This window comes from Colletotrichum godetiae (genome assembly GCF_030913485.1).
Source record: "Colletotrichum godetiae strain CBS 193.32 chromosome Unknown BDP55scaffold_80, whole genome shotgun sequence".
In the NCBI taxonomy this organism is placed as follows: Eukaryota; Fungi; Ascomycota; class Sordariomycetes; order Glomerellales; family Glomerellaceae; genus Colletotrichum; species Colletotrichum godetiae.
In genome coordinates, this window is record NW_026851328.1 from 14,697 (window position 1) to 34,227 (window position 19,531).

Genomic DNA, 19,531 nt, shown 5'->3' on the forward strand with positions numbered 1-19,531 from the left:
GGATTAAATGACGGAGAAACTTAAGGTCTAGATCCATTGTTGATTTCACAAGCAACTCAAATGAATACACCGAAGCTCCTGGAGCGGCCGTGGCCGGCTTGAGCGGACGTCGAGATAACGTTGCAGTAGCGTTTGGTGCTGGCTTCTGCGCCACATTGAGAAAGCAAGAATGCCGCCGCTAAACCTTTCCAACGTTGATCAGTAGTATGCTAAGCCGTGGCTCGACTTACATCATAAGCAGGTAGAAAGAAACCTCATTACAGCCGGCATAACTATCGGCACACCACGATCAAGTTTTCCACCAATGGCGACTCTGCTTACCAATACGGCGTGAAGCTGAACAATTGGATCTCGGCAGAACATCTCTTTTTTGGAAGGGTATGAGTCCAAATTCGCGACCTTGGGGCGGGTGGTGATTGAGATCACCTCGAAGATTAACCAGATCACAGCACGCAAGTTGTTCGTTGAGTGGCAGAGAAGAGCCATAAACGACTGAGGCCCCGTGTAAGTAAATGATTTGTTACATGCAAGGACCACTAGCAGTAAGCACTCATATGTGCATCCTCTCTTTGAAGCGAGAAACAACATTCATTTCTTTGCATAGCACCCAGAAATAGTCTCGGCCGGATGGTGTGAAAAGCGGGAGCGAGAGATTCTTCCCGATCACCGGTATCTGTATCATGCTAATCACGCCTGGATGTGCGTCTCTTTAAATCAGTGTTAGGTCCTAGTTCTGAATGTGCTCCCGTGAATTGAGTATCAGAGGACCACAGCCTGATGTTACTGGATTGATGCGTAGAGCGTATCTGAATCAGTGTTTGTGGAATGGCTGTGCCGGGGGACTGATGGCAGGGCGGGCATACTCTTTCCCTTGGTGATGGGTTCACTGAGCCGTCGTGAAGAGGTCTATCACAAATATACGAACCGTCGACGAACAAATGTCCATGATCCAATGACATATGACCACACACCATCATCCTGACTACCCACAAAAGAACAACAAAATGGTCTCAGATTGACATTGGCCCCGTCTGAAGCACGCATACGTAACTTGGTGTTCCTTTGATACCTCTGGAAACGTCGCGTGGCTGCACGCTCGCTCTCTGCGTGCCAATCGCTCGTAGGTGAATAGAAGGCAGCACCGCACCGCCCTTCATCTCCCTAAGTAGCCAACGATAACCTGCATCGTATGACTCAAGCCCTATAGCACCATTTAAGATGTTCGTTGGAGGACTAATACACCACCCCGTCCGCTAGTCGCTGCACGGTGCCTATTGGCAAGGTTCGGAATTTGGTCTGCACCTTGGGATGCGGCCCTTGTCCCCAGCGGTTCACTGAACGCAATTTTAACAAGCAAAATAACCAACACTAGAAGTCTGGCCCTTAATCAATTCAATTTCGAGGCTACAGTTAGTCAATTAAGTTATAACTTAATTACATTGGGTATTATATGATGAATTACATAACAAAGCAATAAAATAACTAATTATATTTTAGAGTAAGTCTTTCCCAGAAACGTCGTATGAATTTTACTAGGTTACAAAACGGTTAGAATTTGCTCAATTAAATTAACTAATTTACTGGACTTAGTAGAGTTAAGTAATTCAATTAACTTCCAGCTTTAGGCCTTAAGTGGCGTTTTCTCCTACCCTTGCAGTGTAGGCAGGCAGAGAAGTGGCACCCAACTATGCCAGCCATTGAAGATCAATACGTTCACGCTGGCAGCATTGACCCAGGTCTGAATGTTCCACACTGCTAGCCATGGCCTGATCTCTACCGTCACGAAGTGCCTCAACGTTGCCATGGCTTCATCACTGTCGGTGTGAGTGCTTCTTTCCTACGTTGGCCGTGCAGGTGCTCCTGGTGGCCCGAGTGAAAAAGATAGTGCTGCGAGGATCCACTACACTGTTCTAGTTGATCTGTTCGCAAGATTGTTCGGGGATTTCATCCGCTGAGAATAGGCCGTCGGGTATGCTGTCATGCTGCATAACCCCCGGGCGTTTCCCCCCAAGCTGACAGTTACTCGCAAACGGCTCCCTGCTTTTCTTCATCTTCCGTAGGTGTGAATGTCCTCGTGTCTGATTGTCAGACGATTTTGTCGTGAACCGATCGAAATCGTAAGACTCTTCGTTTGCGCCGGCATGACCTGCACCGGTTCTTGCGGGCTAGCTGCTTGGTTTCATGTACGTCTTTTGGGTAATACATCATTGCCTCGTCCTAAGTGTGAGGGAGCCCTCCCTTGAACTCCAGTAGTCAGTCCATGTCTGCGATCTAATGTTTGGTTTGTCCAAGTGTTCCAGTGTCTCGCGGCTGCTTCAATTTGCTACATGGCATCTCCGACCGCCATGCCGCGTCGGAAACCGACTCGGACGGTTCAACAGGTGTCCGCGGCGATGACTAGAAGTTGAAAGGCTTCACCTCCGTCGGAGATGTGACTTTCAAACACGCAGAACGCATCGAACACATGAGCGGGGAAGATGAGGCATCGTGGATATGTCTTCGAGATGGCCAAGTGACGGCGAGTGTTCGTTGCCCGAAGGGACTACTTCTGCGGGATTTTTGGTTTCAAATTGACAAACGGCAACAGTGTAAGAATGCATGGTAACCCAGCCGTTGGTGGTTCCTAGAATCGTCCAGGAAATTGCGGCTTGTCGCGTCGGTAGAGACGGTTCCTTCTCGAGGAGTGCTCTTCACTATGCTGCTCAATATCTCCTATGGCGCAGGTGAGCGATGGGGCAAACGCCTCGCGATGCAATGGGTGAGGTTGATGGAAAGGTGTAGAATTTACACTATGAGGTCAGATGACAGAAGAGATGGCGAAGGGCAAAGTGTCCGTGTCTACGGATACCCACCCCGATTTGAGGTCACAAGAAGTCAATATACTCCATGCAGGGTCCAGGCAAGGGATCTAGAAGGTGTCAAGGAGTGGTACCTGATAGGGCTGCATGGCTTGGAAGTTGGCAATGCGGGGAGGTATTGGGGCCAAGACCTGCCAGCCCAAGGACAAGCCCAAGACCTAGCCCAAAGAGCCGGACCCAAATTCGGGCATTTATTAGGTAAGCCCGCGACACGACGGCGCATTGGCTTGCTGAACTGCTCCAGCCACGGCGTGTACGGCACAGCTCACCACAGGAAGAGTTCGTCAGGACGGATTCGGTTGAGGACATTAAGGAACATAAGAAGAAAGGATTCAAATTGCTACGAAGAAGCAGCTCGGAAGAAACTTCGACCCAGGTAGTTCACTATCCTAGGAGAACAGCAGCTGACACTACTCAAGTAAGGTCTGGAAAGTCCGATAGGAAACATTACTTGCACAATGGACCCCGTCCTTTAGAGTTTTACTACCCGGGATTCCGGCAAGAACTCGTCAAAGCTCTCAAGCAGCAAGTTAGCACCAGGTACCAACAACGCAGCATCGACCTCAAGCATCGTTAATTAACTCTCAGTGATCGCTCCTTGACTGATAATTCCATCATTGAGACAGAACATTGACCAGCCATCTCTTGATAGGATCGCGATCGGGAAGAAAGCTGCACAGCACATACATACAGTTTCCGGGGACCAGATGGTTCAAATAATGAAACATACAAGTTATGCTTATTTCGAAGTTTTTAAGATTTGCGCATTTGACTTTAAAGACCGTGGCCATCAAGTGTGGTTTGTGGCCTTCGAATGTGCATTAACACCTTACTCAACTCGCTGTGCACGTGTTTTCCTTGCGAAGCTACCTCAAGTTAGCACATCGCACAATCTGACGCCACTCCTGACCAACGCACGTTTGAAGGATGTAAGAATATCTGCCGTATCTATCTTCTGTCAGTTTCTTGTGATAATTGTGTCGTGAAACTGACTACGTGCTCATATAGTGCCGTTCGCTTCATTTTTTCCTCTTTTTTCCTCCTTTTCTCCCGTTTTTTCTTTTGGCACATCTGGATGTTCACGGCGATCCACCCTTCGGAGGTTCGATGAGCAGCTCAGGGCTCGCTCAAGCCACCTTCCGGCTCCGCCTCCACTAACTCGCTTCCGTTCCGCCCGCCTCTGGCCCGAGTTTCCTAGCCAAGGTTTTCGAGTTGTTTTGTCTACATTATCTCACTTCGCCGCCAGATGCGATGTTCGACCAAAGGCTTGTGAACCACCATCACTGAGGGCAGATTCAAACGCTCATTGTCTGTAGACTGTAGGACCGTCAGTCAGCGCCTTGGGACAATCGAGCCTGAATTCCATATCGAGCAAAGAAAGGAAACCCTGCTTGCAGTCATGAACAATAAGCGTGCATTGGTCAATGTCACTGTTGGGCCGCATAGTTTCCGCAGGGGCCAAGAGCTGTCGCACCCTAGCTCATCCCTTGACCTGAACATAGATTCGTGACATTGCCACGCAGGACCGGACCGCGACAGGTAAGAGATGTCAATCGAAGTAACCAAAGACCGAGCGTTACAAAATGAACTTCTGCGGATTCTTTCTGGGCACTGGTCGAGGGTTTCTATCGACGGAAACGTACGTATCACAGCTCACAATGATCAGGTCTCCTCTCAAGTCTCGGCAGCATTGTGGCAAAGACGAAATTGACCTCATGTTTTCGATTTCTCATCACACCAACCCAGAGAACTTTGGTAGTATTAGGCTCCCAAGTGCTTCTCATCTCTGTCAGATGAGACTATTAGGCGACGGCTATTGATGAGGGGATAGAGCAGTTTCTTCAATCACAATGGGCATCCTGAAGCAGGCGGATCGGCCGGAACCATGGAGACATCACCGTCACAACGTAAGAGAGACTATCGCTACGATGTAACCGTGATGTTGGAATTAGTCCAGCCTCGACCAGAACTCAAGACCATCACCTTCAGAATGTCTCATAGAACGTATGAGCCACTCTTTTAGCATGTCGGTGACCGATCATTTTGTATGCCGATGCAACGTCCGAATGCCCAATAGTTCGGCTGGCCATAGTTCAGGGGCCGTGTTGCACGCGCAAGGCTGGTATGCCAAAGCTAATTGTGAAACGGCGCGAATCCCAAAATGGGCTAATGCACACATTGGTATAAACTTTGTGTGGAACTCCTCGAAACAAATACTGGAGTCTAACTCATGGCGGATTGTCTTGTTGGGAAAGATAGTCAAGAGCCTTAACCCCAATTCCTGCCATTTAGATAAATGGGTTTCCTTCTCGCCTGACATATCAACCGCTTCCGTAGCCGCTTCCAGGGAAGATGTCTGTTTCTTGGAAGGGCTAGACTCCGCATGCTGACAACACACTTTACTTCGTCATCTTGTAGACCAACCTCTTCAGAACATTGTTTTGTTTCTACAAGCTGGATCAGAGTGTCTACGACAATGGACAGCGCCCACGACGAAACTCCTTTGCTAAATCGACAGCCAGCTGCACTGGGCATCATCATTGTGTTCCTGGTAAGCAACCCTTGCCAATGTCCGTCCTTGTCGACAATTTCTTGCAATAGAAGACTGTTTGCATGTTGACACGGGAATCTGACGCTTGTCTATAGATTCTCGCATACGTGTGTGGGTTAGCCCGCCTGTATATCCGGTTCTGCGTGGTTCATCGACCTGGCTGGGACGATGTATTCCTTATAGTAGTTTTGGTGAGTTATGATTATGACCTTCGGGGAGCCTAATCCCTCTAGCTCCGGCATGCTGACTTGTCTGTCATCTCTCTTCTTACTCAGATGACAACCGCTTTGTTGTCTCTGGCAACGTGTATAGGTAAGTCCAGTTGGCCCCTAAAGTGAGGTGACGATGTGATCTAACCAGTTTTGAAGCTCTTATCAATGGCCTGGGTAAACATTTTGCGGGTCTTGGCCTGATTGGTATGGAGGCATTCATAAAGGTTGGTCTTGAGCAAAATACATGAAGCGCGGCTACTGACATGCGGTAGACATTCTACATTTGCAATGCTGCCTACTGCATGGCCACGACTTTTATCAAATTAGCCTTGCTATCTCAGTATCTGACGATGTTTGAGTTCGGATCACTGTCTTTCAGACTGACCATGATTGTCGCCGTCGTAACGGCCATGTGGGGCTTGGCGTACTCAACCATCGCCTGGTTTCCTTGCGACCCTGTCTCGTCCCAATGGATTCTTACGCAGCCGGCCACAGCGCGTTGGGGATTCGGTTCTGCAGACCTGGGAGTATACCGGAGGACTTACGTGAGCCACGTTGCAACGAATATGGTCCTTGATGTGTTGGTGTGCGTTCTACCGCTTTCTTGGGCTTGGCGGCATGCGGCTCAAAAGAGGTCCATCTACGGAATCGTTTTCCTGTTCGTCCTCGGCGACATGTAAGTCCTCAGAGAAGAGATAAGCTTAGAAGTCAGCTTGCGTTGCGCGGATGTGGCTGATCATATCGATAGTGTTGTCGCCATTGGCGTTAGTCGCCTCGTCTCCATCGCAAATACGGCTGCAGGCACATACCCTACGCTCGACCCGTCCTGGTATGGCTGTGTGCCTGCTGTGCTTGCAACGGTTGAAGTGAACCTGGCAACAGTTTGCGCTTCTATCCCGATTGTCTGGCCAGTCACACAGAGGGCCTTGAGCAAAATCTGGGTCACAAGAGAGTTCGAGGTTATTTCAGAACCTCGGGATTTCCGTCTGAAGTCCACCGCGTCATCTTACGACGGCGACTTTTCAGATAGAATGCCAACCGCATCAATCAGCAGCGGGCCGACACGTTCGACGGCAGTCCAGGCAACGCCAAGCGGTTGACGAAAAGAGGCGTTTTGAAGTGTACAATGTTGGACGGATAGTGATACCCAAGGTCTGGAATTTAAGCATAGGAGAAGTGGTACATTCAGGCTTTTAGAGCAGATTAAATCCGTTGGGCAGACGATACTTGTCCATGCGTGTGCCAAAGTCATAATACATGGATCATCCTCACCGATGAGACCATGCTCGAGTGCGTGCTACCTGAGCCTACAGAAGTTCATTACTCGATTGTCGGCGATGTGATTCAAGAGAACCTCGGAACTGTTTGCGTTGATGAATTCAGCTCAGGTGACTGAGACACCTTGTGAATATGGTCGACAACCCAGTGCACGAGAGGTGGTCTTGGCCATTTCAAGGCGTGAAGATGAATGAATTTAAGAGACGCCGCCCAAGGCTGTAGACCACTCGAATGGTTCATGGTTCCTGGCGAAAGATTCCGATCCGAATCCAGAATCCGGTTCCCGAAAGTTACTGGCCCTTGATTCCGGTGGCATCAACCCGGCTTCCGGTCAGTAACTCATTAGGTATGGAGCGTGTGCCAGAGACAGTGACTTTCACTTTTTTGGCCTGTCAGACTGTTCAAGACTGGAAAATCCGGGAAAAAGGATGTTTCCAGCTGAAGAGTGATGACCACTTTGCTTGCGCGAGGGCGCTGCTATACCCGTCTTCCGCCGCAATGAGTAGCACCTCTTTGGTAACAGTTCTCACTTCTTCTCTCGCCGTTCAGCTCTGGGTCGTCCTCTAAACTTGGTTCTAGGATTGGTTTTATGTTATTTCGCATCTTGAGCAGCTTCCAGATGGGTTAGGTCGATGGGTCATACATGACGCACAACAGAACAAAACATGTACAGAATGGGCCGGTCAAATCGTTACAAAAGATTCAATCTAGTATGAGCGCTTGCTTGCTGAAATGAGGTTCGGAACGACTCCGATACCAGTATTGAATGAAGGGTTACGGAGTACAGGAAATTGAGTGGTACTGCCGTAGACGCTAACATTCCCCATTCCCACATCCGTAGTGACCCAGATCTGCCGAGCTTACCCCCCTGCCTACTCATACCTTACTTTCATGCCTCCCCTCGCTGACCCATCGCCTGGATTACCGGGCCTTTGTTGCGCTGGCAGGTTAATTCGGTGCTATAAGATTGGGACGTGGTGACACTCATAGCGGCTATAACAGGTATAGCGCACTGAAATTGAGGTTCTACTTTTACTCCCTACCTTACAGAGTTCTGTGGCATGGTGATGCATTTTGCGAACATCTAGGAGAACGGATTTAGCAAGCTACATAGTATTAAATCCGAACTCATCCTATTATTAATGCGAAGTTGCTATTTTCTTAGTGACCATAAGGCAGAGTCGCTATTTTCTTAACGTGCCCGGTCGGCAGGACCACGTGCCGCCTCTCCTTTTGGGAGGGGTGTGGCGGGAGATATGTGGCGCGGTGGCTAAGGCCTAGTCAGCAAGGTAGGTCCGTGAGCCCCGGCGTGCTCAACTTGACGCGTTGAGACATGACAGCGCGTCAAGTGATTCTCCTCCCTACAACAACTCACCCAACATCTCCTATTTATCTTCGTAACACAGCAATCGTCAAAATGTCCGGTACCGCAGCAGACGCCCAGCAGGCAAAGATAGCCCGAGCCGCGCACGCGCGTGCTGTTAGAGTCGCCAACAAGGAGAAGAGGGAGAAGCTTAAAGCAGCCAGAGTCGCACGCATGGCGCGTGCTCGCGCCGCAAAGAAAGCTTGAGGTTGGTTTGAATGATGTAAAGCTGGGAATGTTTAGCTGACTTCACTCGTAGTGATACCACGATTGCGTTGCCCGCTGGGAATGGTGGGTCGTTGCGCCAATCGGAATGGGGTTTGTGATGGATATCACCACAGAGAACTTGGACTGTTTGGTGGATGATTATCCTTGTACTTCTAGGGGGCGTGTTGGGACTCGGAAGGGGGCGGAAGCGACTGAAATTTGGCTTGCAAGACCATAGCAAACAATTCTGCGGGAAATTCATGATCTAAATTCCGTGTAATTCATCGGCAAACCATGCCCGGTGCCACGACAGTCTCCAGCATTCAAATCAGAGACGTCTGACGATGGCCTGAAGCAAACGCATCGTACCCATGGACATGTACTCGCAATCCAAAAGCAGCAAAGGCGCCATAACAGAAATAGCATCTTTTGTTGGCGCCGCTGTTTTGAACTCATCGCCAGGGGACAGATTATCACTGCGAATTTACGTACCGTGACTTTTCATCTGATGGTCTTTCTGGGAGTTCTGGATGTTCCTGTTGCTGCTTCTTTCGCTGGTGGATCTTCTTCTCCCAGCTCCGACTTAGTGGCAGTGGCCAAGCCGCTGAGGACCTGGAGACTGTCGACGCTTCGTTCTTTCCAAAACTAGTACAATTTAAATATCTGATTGAGAAATTTGACGGCTTTTTCCGATTGCAGATGTGTTCGCAAATTGGTAAAATTGTGTAAGCGATCATAGACATCCGGATTGATGCGGTCCTGTGGCATGGGACAGCGGCCACACGCGTGCAGCTGACCTGTCCACGTTTAGATAATTAGTGGGGTGGCTAGGGCACCCAATTTGGATTGCCAATCAGGTGCTTGCAATGACATTAATTGATTTCTTTAACCTGGGTCTTACGCACCGCTGCAGCACGCACGCCATGCAAAGATCCGATGGTCAAATAACAAGAGGAAGATCGAACCATATCTAAGCGATTGATATAACTGCTGATAAGTCCTTGGTTCCATTAGCGGCGACAAGCATTCTGCGGAATGCATTTCGGTTTCAGCTTCTGATTGCAGCTTGCAGCAGAGAACAACCACACCATGCTAGCCATAAGTCGAACAATATTGTCAGTAGAAATCAGGTCATCAGCCAGCCAAGCTCCTTTGTCTCCCCTCACTGAACAGGGAATTACGGGAGTATGGAAAGGCCAATGCGCCCCTCCCGGGGACCTCTCATTATCATAATCTTCATCGCCAAGGAAGAGTCAACTCTTTTGAGAGCACTGCCGTCTTCATCATCATGGAAGTGGCTTGACAAGAGTTTCAGCCCCATCAGAATCGACTCCCATTTTCAGGATGACTGGACGTCTTAATGTGATCATGAATTCCAAATGGCCAAGTGAGTCGTGCCTCAGCGTGAATGCCCCATCTTGTTTGGGAGAAGCCCCCATCAACTAAGCGTTAGCTAAACGACGCTTATTGTGGATATGAGGGATCTCATGAACACGTATAAAAATAAAGTCATCGGAGAAGAGTTCCAACATCCTTCTTTCTCTCTGAAAGTGGTAGCAAATGATTTTCTCGGCCCCAAGCTGCCTATCATACTTCAAGTTGCAGCGAGAGTAGTCAAGAATCGATGCGTTATTCTTTGAAGCCCTCCAGGGCCCCAGAAGCTGCGAAACAGCTCTGAACGAAGAGTAATACCAGTCTCAGTCACATCATGAATGAAGCAGTCTTATCTCTTCGATACCTGCACCCTTGAGCCCAGGAAGGCTAAGTCTCTTGCGTTTGACCATAAAAGACACCGATTAGATGTCTTTAGCTTCAGACAATAACCAACTACGTGCTTCCAGAAATGTCAGTGTTGTCGGTCACCGGCCTTTCTTTACATGTCCCGTAAGAGCTTCTCCCTATCTACCACAACATCTTGGCTCCTTAACTTTTCAGTCACTGAATCAATCAAACCATTTCAATCATGGCCGGGAAGAAAGTCTACCTTCAATGAGCGCTGCCGCCAGATCCAAAGGCTGCGGCAAACCGTTGAACCAAGCTCAGAGCATGCAGCAATGAATGAGTGCCTTCTTGATCGGGACGACTGGGATGCTATCCCCAGCTGTACGCGCTCTTACGAGACCGAAATCACCGAGAAAGGTACTGTTCCCGAGGAGTGGCTTACTCCTGGAAATTACAGCCTGCTCGGCACGTGCTTTTTCAATTATAATTAGACACGAAAACATCAGGTTGTTATAGGTTGTAATGGATTCCCCGCTAGGTCAATGACCGCAACTGGATCAAAGCCACCGAACGCAAGATGAACGGCAAGAAGAAAATCTCCGACAGGAAGAGTTACGCCGGGAAAGAGGGCGCGCCAGAGAGAGGAGTTTGAGCAAGGAGACGAATTACTCCAGCGAGAAGAGCAGTTGGAAAAAGAAGAGTATCATCTGCGAGAATAGTCGTACCAGCGGGAAGAGATACTCCAACAAGAAGATCAGCGTAGGCACGAACAAAAATGTCGACGAGAAGATCAGCAGCTGTATGAGTCACAACATAAACAAGAACAGAGAGTGATCCCCGCATACGTAGCCGGTGTTCCAGATATCGATTTAGCGCAGCTCAGAGCGATGCTCATCCTAAGACTGGTATTGGCAGCTGGGGCCTCGAGAATGACGGAGGTACTATCATTTAGACGTCGTCACCGGTGTTTCAGGATCGCTTTCCATCTCACAAGCACTCTTGCTCCCTCTCGCTCGACCTTCCTCCCTCTGGAGACGTAAAGCGTAGCTAGGTTGCGGCACCCTCTAATATCTTGGCCCCGTCGCTGGCGGATGTGACTGTACTTTTCGAATATGCCAAGAAAACCGAGGGGGAGAAGAACATGGGAACCGCCGCGAAGGCCCTTGATCAACACCGTGGTGTTATGGCTCGTTTGGAGGATGCTCTCGCAGTTGCAACGACTACTTTACAAGATGCCATCCGGGTGAACAGGGCTGCTTTAATCAAATTTGCGCTCGATGAGGCGAAGGAGGTTCCGCATATTAATACGCAGAGAACGCCGCAGACACAACACGAAGTTGTCTGGTCTAGATTCGTAGAGGAGACCAATAGTGCCCGAATCGGTCTCGGTCTCGGTCTTGGGCTCCGTGGGGAAGACTCGCCTCTGCCGTCTCTTTCAGAGGCCAAGCAGATGGCGGAGGCTGCGCACGCACACCATGCCGATACTTATAGTCAGCTTTCGGCTACAAACGGCAAACTGGGTGGACTGGTCAGGGAAGTAAAAAAGCAGGAGACGATTCGGGCTTTGGAGGCGAGCTTCGCGGTGTGGCGAGGATTAGAAGATATGCCATGAGCTTTACTTCTTTCATTTCACCATGGTTTTCTGTACAAGAACTTGGTCACAGCGAGGTGGGTAGACGCCTGAGTATACTTAGATATGCTGAGCCTCTTGGGGTTTTACTCGCGCGCGAATGCAAGACACAACGTTCTCATAGGGCAGATCCATGTTACGCGAATTACACCAAAGCCCACAGACTTTTGATGGATCATGGATGGAACCACCGGCACGGCCCGGTCCGCCTCTCTCTCCAAAGTCTCGCGTGACATTCACATGGCATCCCTGCGTAGTCAAAGTCATGAACATAATGTATGATGATGCTTTCGACGTGTAGCCTTTCAGTGTCACCATTTACGAATATCACTGTGAGTCCCGTGTTCTAAGGTTTCGTGTCTCGATGTCTGCTTAGGCTGGGCGAGAGAGGCGATGCTGTCCTTCTGGATGCACGCTCTAGATTCAGTGGGCGGGCGCTGTGATGTGCCTTAAATGCAGCTGGTGTGACTGGTGATATCCTCTGGGCCATGCGAGCTGGGCCGAGGGGAGCCTGTGAGATTGGGTTGTTGGAAAGGCCTTAGGTGGCGGTAGGTGCCTATCCTGCGCGAAGCCGCTAAAAATGCGGTGACTTTGTGTAAAGTCGCCAATGTTTCGGTGACTTTCTCTGGACTTCAAGACAACAACAAAGGCAAAGAATCACTTGTATAGACAACATGGTTGTGTTCAAGTCTGTATCGGGGTGAGAAACAATTGCTCTGAGTGTCGTGCGTTGATATGGTTTTCAGAGTGCGCTGAGAAACTACCGGTAGGCGCTTGTGAACTTTGACTTCCAGGGCCAGGCTGAGGCAAACTGCGCTAACGCCGCTACGACTGGTGCTAAGGGAGTCTTCACCTACAGCGACCTGACGCTAATCATTCCTCAAGTCTCGGGGCCAAGACAAGTATCCATGCCTTGCCTTGGAGGATCGCGTGTGACTTCAATCTGAGAAAGACACGCCTGGAAAATTTTAGGGTTATTCATTTCCGCAAAATATACACAGCAGGAGGCACCTAGGCACCCCGAGACCGAGGTGCTCGCCCTACCACGGCCGGGTGGAAGGTGCCCTGGAAATGAGTGTGCAGTTCAGCTTAGGAGTTGGAACTGATTGGAACATGACTGGGTGGATAGGAAAGTACAACATAGAAATCAAGGAGCCATGGAGTCAAGGGACGGAGGTACCTATCTACATAGCTTGCTTAGGCTGCTAGGAAGTCTAGGGCCTTACGGGTGCTACTGTTTAGATGCATGACCATGCTGCATGGTGCAACAGGATTGTACATATAACACACTTAGCTTCAAAAGTGCGAGCCGGGAGGTGTGTCAGGGTGAGGCACCTGCGGGCCTGGTATATACCTGTGCCGCTGCTCCGGGTGGGTCTTCCGGGTGGGTATCCGGCGTGCCCGGGCTCAACACGGGCTGCTCAATTCGGGGCCGCCCATGACTCAGCATCTAAACGTCGCTATCTCCCCAACTACCTTGATCCTTCCAAGTTCAGGTCTTCGTCTCTTTGCAGCGTTCCTGCGCTACGCGATTGGGCTGCCATGCTTGCGGCTTACACCTTCGCTCTTTTGCAACTTACATCAGCCACTCAACTTCCTTTAGACTTAAGGAACGTAAAACGACCTGAGCTCACCTTCCACTGACCTCATGTATTGTACTTCCATTGATCGTAATGCGCCTTCTCGCTCAGGCTACCGACGAGTTGCACTTGCAGGATTCTGCCAGGTATGTATCGCACCCTCTATGCGCCTTTCATGGCATCTGTTCCCCTTTCGTGATTTTTGTTTACTGACGTTTGACCTTCACACGCACGCCACCATCGTCGCCTGTTTTTTACAGATCGTTTTCGCTCGCTTTTGTTCCTTTTTGTCTTTCTTGGTAACCAGTCCTCTCGTTTCGACACCAGATCCTTCGTTTATCAGCCTCCTCGAGCCTCCCATCAATCGCCAATCACTCCTCATCACCACGTCTACCTCTCGCCCACGCTGCCGTATCGAAGCCGAACGAGACGTTCGGATTTCCCTCGCTCCCTTGCGCCAGGCCAGCACCATCTACGCCAACGTCCAGATCGCAGGGCAGTCGGTGCCCGAAATCTGGGAGACGCTTCGGCGTCAGTTCTGGAAACACGCGTGGCGGGCGCACATCTCCCGGTCCCAAGATTCGAAGCAGCAGGCAGAAGAGGACCCGCGTAATTGGGGTGGGGTTCCTCCGAAAGGAGTTTCAGCCCCAGGATCTTGATTTTGTTATGCTAGCAGTGCATCGGGAACATACCCACGCCATGAGGACCCAACCTGCTAAGGAGGTGAGGCGGCGCTACACCGCGTTCCGCGGCAAGGGCCTGGGCCTCAACGAAGAAGAGCTCTTTTTTGAGCGCAGTCCCCTCGTGCTTCAGTCTGTCCAGGCACTCCGGCAGCTGAATACCCTCCTTTCCCCGCGCAGTGCCTTGGGCCAGCGCAACGAGGCGCGTGAGGTTTTTGCTCTCGTCCGAGAGCAAATGCTGCTCCGGCATGACGACCCAGTCGAGCCGCGCCCGTCATCACCATCCCCGACGTCGCCAAGGTCTTCCACAGTATGCTGCTTCCTTGGACAGTCCCTTAGCCCCTGGAATGTTGCTAACATAGAACTAGTGCTCCAAGCCCGTCACGTTTCCGCTACGCCCCAGCCCCCGACGCCCACACCCGTTGCGCCTGACCCTGATGCTCCAGATACCATCCCCGATGCTCCGGACCCTACTCTTCCTCCTCCAGACCGACCTGAGGACCCTCCCCTTCTCACCCCACTTGCTTCCCTCCCCGAGGCTCCCGCTCACAAACGCCCCGCCTCGCCTCTCGCATCCGCCTCCGCACCTGCACCCCCTCCCAAGCGCCGTCGTTTCGCTGATGAGGATGAGGACGCCCACTATGCACCTCCAGGCTCCTCCCAGCAGCAGCCCCAGCCCTGGCTCATGCCCCCCGGCTGGAAGCCCCAAACCAGTTCCATCTGGAACCACCCGCCCTCGCCTCAGCCGTAAGAGCAGCAGGACCAGCAGATCGATGGTGCTGCGGACACTGAGCTTGGCAGGCCGCACCCCCGCCTCCTGAGCCCATCGCTGCTATGCCAGCATCTGTGTCCCTAGCATTTGCGCCCGCGCCCGCAGTCTTGCCCGCGCACGAAAACCTGTTGCCCGCCGCAGCTGTGCGCGCACGTCCTATCCTGCCTGCTGTCGTGCTCTCAGAGGAAGAGGAGTGGGCCGACACCATCCGCCGCATCAAGGCGATGCCAGTCCCTCAGGGGTCGATGATATGGTGCTCAAGCGTCGATACTCTGGTCCAGGCTGCCAACACGGTCGGCCTCTGGGTTGAGGACATCTTCGACGAGAATGCGCTGGCTTGGGGGGTGTTTGGTCTGTCCGTTTGGTGTTGTTGGGCTGTCGTGTTTATTTTTGGCCGATTCTGGTTCCGTGTCTTGTTTCGTTTCCGGTTTCGTTCCCGTTTTTTTCTTTGGCCCTTTGCCCTAGTTCTCGTTTTTTTGCTTCTCGGTCTTATTTTATTTTTCGTTTCTCTTTTGTTCCCAGCTGGTTTGTGTTTTTCTCTGCCAAAAAGGGGGCTCGACGATCATGACTTGTCACTGGTGTTTCACTTGGTATCTTCAGTGCTGTGTTTTTGCTCGTCATAACTTTTCATCTCTCTCCGATTCCTCTACCAGCACAGTCTCTATTCTAAGGATTCCTTGGATTGGCTTTCGTTTGGGCTTTCACTCATGGACCCATCATCACCGGTGGTGTACGTCTGACCTCCCATCTCTCCTGTTCGCCATGCCGTCAGTCTGAGTTTTGTCTTGACGTGGATTTCCGTGTCTCCAATTCTGCCATTCTTTTCTCTTCTGGTCTCTCATTTTGTCGTTGCTAATCTCTTGTGTCGCCCTACAGGACTTCAACTTCTGGTCATATGTAATGAGCAAACAGACGCCCACACTTAGACAGCCTTATGACGTGGACGCACTACATTCTTTTCTTGGGACACGATCAAATTCCTCTTGACGTACTTATGCTTACCTTACACTAAACAGAGAATGGCGACTCGAGGCATGCCAAATCCGTCTCCGACACAGTAAGTATCACTGAGACATCAGTCTGCAAAGGTCATATGTCCATGACATCTATGGTAAGTTAGAAGATCGGGGTTTGTGCTCAACCTCCCTGCCGGCTGCCTCTTACAGTATGCCGCCTGATGACTTGGAAGATGCCGATGCTACCGGACCTTCATCATTGCTGAATGCATGCTTCTTTCTTCAGACCGTAGATCGCGCTCAATACAACTATTTTTCTAGTACTTATATGCAAGCTAGTTGAGAGGGCTATTTTGGCCAGAATCATGGGCCGGGACTTTAATTATCTTGCCAAAATTTGGTATTCAATTACTATTAAATGGCTATAACGACGCTCCCTTAGTAGTACTTCACCTTCCCATTCACATCAAGCCTTTCAGTTTGGGTTTCATCGTCTAGCACTAGACACACGTGACGAAACCGGTCGCCTCTAGCTCTCAATCTCTTTTGCCATAACTTGGGGGAGCTTACGCCTGCACCGATGTCCGCGAGCTCTTCGGCGTTGGGCGGTGACAATCTAAGGGCTAGGATGAAGAGCTCATGTAGACGCGACGAAGGCTCGATACCTTGGACCCAAAATCGTTGTTCCCGTCCTAAAAGCTGTAGGAAATGGGCCGATTCAACTGTCAGAGCATATAGACACACCACTCCGATGTAGATGTACATAATGGCTCTTGCAAAGGTCAGAGTCTTTCGAGGATGGCCGGTTCCGAATCCGAATCTTTCGACGTCAAAGTCAAGGCTGAGCCGGCTAGGAAGCATCTCATTGTAGACAAAATCGAGGGTGATGTCTCTGACAGACTGTTTTGTGCCATAGTCCCACTTGGTATGGGTTTCGTTCAGCGGATGAACATTGAACAATCCATGTTGAGGATTGTACTGCCTGGTCAGATCAATACCGCTCATCTGATTTCCATCTGCCTCCAAATCCACGGTCGTCATCGCCCCCGCCCCCGTGCGAGCCAGTGTTTCGGTGAGATATACGCCGAACACAGTGGACAAAAGATACTCTGCTCCATTTGGTCCAAGCTCAGTAAGGGGCATTGCAGGGGCCTCGTCGGAATCCTCGCTCGAGCCACTGAAGAGGCGAATGAGCTTGTAAAATGCCGTAGAGTTGTTGTTCCAGTCATCGCTTATCGAGGCTGTAATATTTGGATTCACGTAGCGTAGCCAGGTTTCATTCACCGTGATAACGTGTCCGGTATCCAAGGAATTTTGGTGAAATGTTTCGTTCATGCGGTCTTTGCTGTTGAAGGCTGAGTGAAACGTGTTTCCTTCCTGCGAGGACGTCATTGAGAAGCTAGAAGGAATCAAGCTTGCTAACAAGCCACAGGTGAAGACTAAGTCACCTGCAGTAGACTTGGGATTCGACAACTTTCCAACAATCTTGATGATAGAGCTTTGATCACCGTCAATTGAATAACCTGACGTGAAAGTGGAGTTGTGTTGGATGGACCTCGTCCACCATAAATCTTCCAGCCCAGGAGGATTGAGCTTGTAGGTTTGACATTCGGGGTGTCCAAAACAGTTCAAGGCGTCCGTTGGATACGCGAGCTTCTCGTTCGTGGCCGAAACGCTGGCAATGTTGTAAACCTGGCACTTTGACTGTACGAAAGGCTGGAAGATGGGTTTGTCTTTCGAGTCGTCTTCCGTGTCGTTATAGTCAACAAGTCGAGCCTTCAAATTGTACCGAGAGCTATGAGATAAAACACCAACATCGTTGTCCTCAACAAGCTGCTGGAAAAGACCCAGTATGGACAGAAGAAAATGAGAGGGCGTAGTTGAGAGTGATGTTTTCCGAAAGCCGGCCGTGGTGTGCACCAAATCTCGTCGAAGATCAGCCGAAGGGAGCTGAAATGTAAGGTTGTATTGTAAATAAGTCGATCGGAAGCTGTATGCCCAATTCCAGATCTCCGTAAATCCACTGGCTGGGCACCATGATTGAACAACTCCTTCGGTCTTCGAGCAGACCTCTGATATGATGGTGCTATCATTCAATATCTGAGGCCAAACCTCCGCCGGGCTGTGGTCATACAGAAATGGGCGTTGTGATCTCGCTGAATGCGCTCGCGTGGTCCAATGGAAATCTCTCCAGCGTCGGAATCAGCATAAAAACGGAGACCGGACCAACAACTGTAGACATGAGTGTAGAAAACACCAAGTAACAAGCCAGCACAACTTCCACGAAAGAAAGGTGTTTGATCCCCATATGCCATAGGGGGGAGGATGGAGCTAAGATATATTCCAAATCTCCAACCCGATAGGCTCCGGTGAGAAATCCCAGCCTTACACCACCCCCAATAAGCCTGCGCCGACACATGGCCAAGAAAATAAATGATAGAGAGGCGACGATGAGTATTTCATGGAGTTTTGCTGGTAACTGGAGTAAGTTGATGACAACATCCGTGTTGATCCCTCGATCTGGAGAAGGACCCTCCAAGGCGAACCAGTATCGTTCTTCCCATCCCAGCCAGAGACCAAATGCTGTCAAAGCTAGAGCGGCTATGTGCACAGCGAGCTCAACTTTGCTGTGTTTCCAGAAGGATGTGCGCGTAATTGCTTTGGGCTTCTTGGTTTCCCCACAAGCACACCCAGTCAGCCTTCTACTAAGGCTGGGGCCAATGGGGAAGTCATTTGACAACACTGTGACAGTATCGTCACCTTTGCCGCCAAATTTGCTGCAGCGGAGCGCCGTATCATGACCCTTCTCCGGGTCATTCAGTCGCAGACCTTGCGCTTCTTCGCGTATGCAAGCCTTCCCTACTTCAGCGTCGACTGTTTGTCAAGGAGATTTTTCATGGACGGGTAGAGATTGGGTACTGTCGCGGGTAATTTCATTGGGACTAGAACAACTCTTAGATGTAATAAGTGGTTGAAGAGCACCGTTCTGATGGCTAAGCTGCGTGGAAGTATGTGTAGGTGCCATATTTATCAATCTAGGATAGAAGAGACTACGTGAGAATCTCTGTGATTTTAGATGAGCAGGTCAGTTATGAGGAGAACCTATGATTAATAGTAGTCAAAGTTGTGCCAGAAGTCAGCTTGGCAGCTTGGTCAGCCCGCAAACATACACTTTAGTTCCACCCAGCCACCCCGTACTTCTATATGTAAGGTACGTTTACTACTAACCGTGATATGTCGTCTTAGTCCTGACGCTAAGCTACAGTCGGCTTGAGATCTGGAACTTGGCTTGGCTAAGCAGTCATACATCTAATAGCTCAAAGTTTGTAGAAGGTCATTGAATGCAAGCTTGCATTGTGAAGGGCCGGCCCGCTGAGCGGGCAAAAGTGGTCACTAGCACACCTATCAATTGGGCCACGTACCAGACTTGGCGGTTCGCAACAGGTGCGTAACTACAAGTCCCCGCTGGTAGTTTGATTGCACTATATAGACAGGAGGGTCTAGCCCGTATTATGGATGCTCTAAATGGTCCGATTGACTCTGCTCGCGTTGAACATTGAGCACGGTGTCGCATTTTCCCATAAAGAATACAGCGTTAATTGATGATCATCATAGGCTCAGCTGTTAAGTCAGACTTGTCTCAATACCACACCCTTCCGGTGTATGAGACCAGCGACCCGTTCCCGTTCTAAGACATAACAAACACCAAAGAGCTCTCTCAC

General features: G+C 50.3%; 5 protein-coding genes across 5 annotated transcripts; 4 read left to right on the top strand and 1 right to left on the bottom strand.

The window, feature by feature from the left end:
• Positions 1-2,423: 2,423 nt before the first annotated feature.
• BDP55DRAFT_720982 (uncharacterized protein) lies at positions 2,424-3,238 on the top strand (the record flags this gene model as incomplete). Its single annotated transcript, XM_060578495.1, has 1 exon — positions 2,424-3,238. The coding sequence occupies exon 1, from the start codon at positions 2,696-2,698 to the stop codon at positions 3,236-3,238; it is 543 nt and encodes a 180-aa protein (XP_060422771.1). The 5' UTR covers positions 2,424-2,695.
• A 1,893-nt stretch (positions 3,239-5,131) lies between these two features.
• Positions 5,132-6,992, top strand: BDP55DRAFT_683841 (uncharacterized protein). Its single transcript, XM_060576363.1, has 6 exons — positions 5,132-5,409; positions 5,505-5,600; positions 5,685-5,721; positions 5,778-5,845; positions 5,894-6,297; positions 6,370-6,992. The coding sequence occupies exons 1-6, from the start codon at positions 5,242-5,244 to the stop codon at positions 6,719-6,721; spliced, it is 1,125 nt and encodes a 374-aa protein (XP_060422772.1). The 5' UTR covers positions 5,132-5,241; the 3' UTR covers positions 6,722-6,992.
• A 3,354-nt stretch (positions 6,993-10,346) lies between these two features.
• On the top strand, positions 10,347-10,682 carry BDP55DRAFT_638216 (uncharacterized protein; the record flags this gene model as incomplete). Its single annotated transcript, XM_060573086.1, has 1 exon — positions 10,347-10,682. One exon carries the CDS (start codon positions 10,347-10,349, stop codon positions 10,680-10,682), a length of 336 nt encoding a protein of 111 aa, XP_060422773.1.
• Positions 10,683-11,332: 650 nt separating this feature from the next.
• On the top strand, positions 11,333-11,803 carry BDP55DRAFT_638217 (uncharacterized protein; the record flags this gene model as incomplete). The annotated part of the gene is made up of 1 exon (XM_060573087.1): positions 11,333-11,803. The coding sequence occupies one exon, from the start codon at positions 11,333-11,335 to the stop codon at positions 11,801-11,803; it is 471 nt and encodes a 156-aa protein (XP_060422774.1).
• Positions 11,804-16,247: 4,444 nt separating this feature from the next.
• On the bottom strand, positions 16,248-18,834 carry BDP55DRAFT_720985 (uncharacterized protein; the record flags this gene model as incomplete). Its single annotated transcript, XM_060578496.1, has 3 exons — positions 16,248-17,759; positions 17,944-18,683; positions 18,729-18,834. 3 exons carry the CDS (start codon positions 18,832-18,834, stop codon positions 16,248-16,250), a joined length of 2,358 nt encoding a protein of 785 aa, XP_060422775.1.
• Positions 18,835-19,531: the final 697 nt, after the last annotated feature.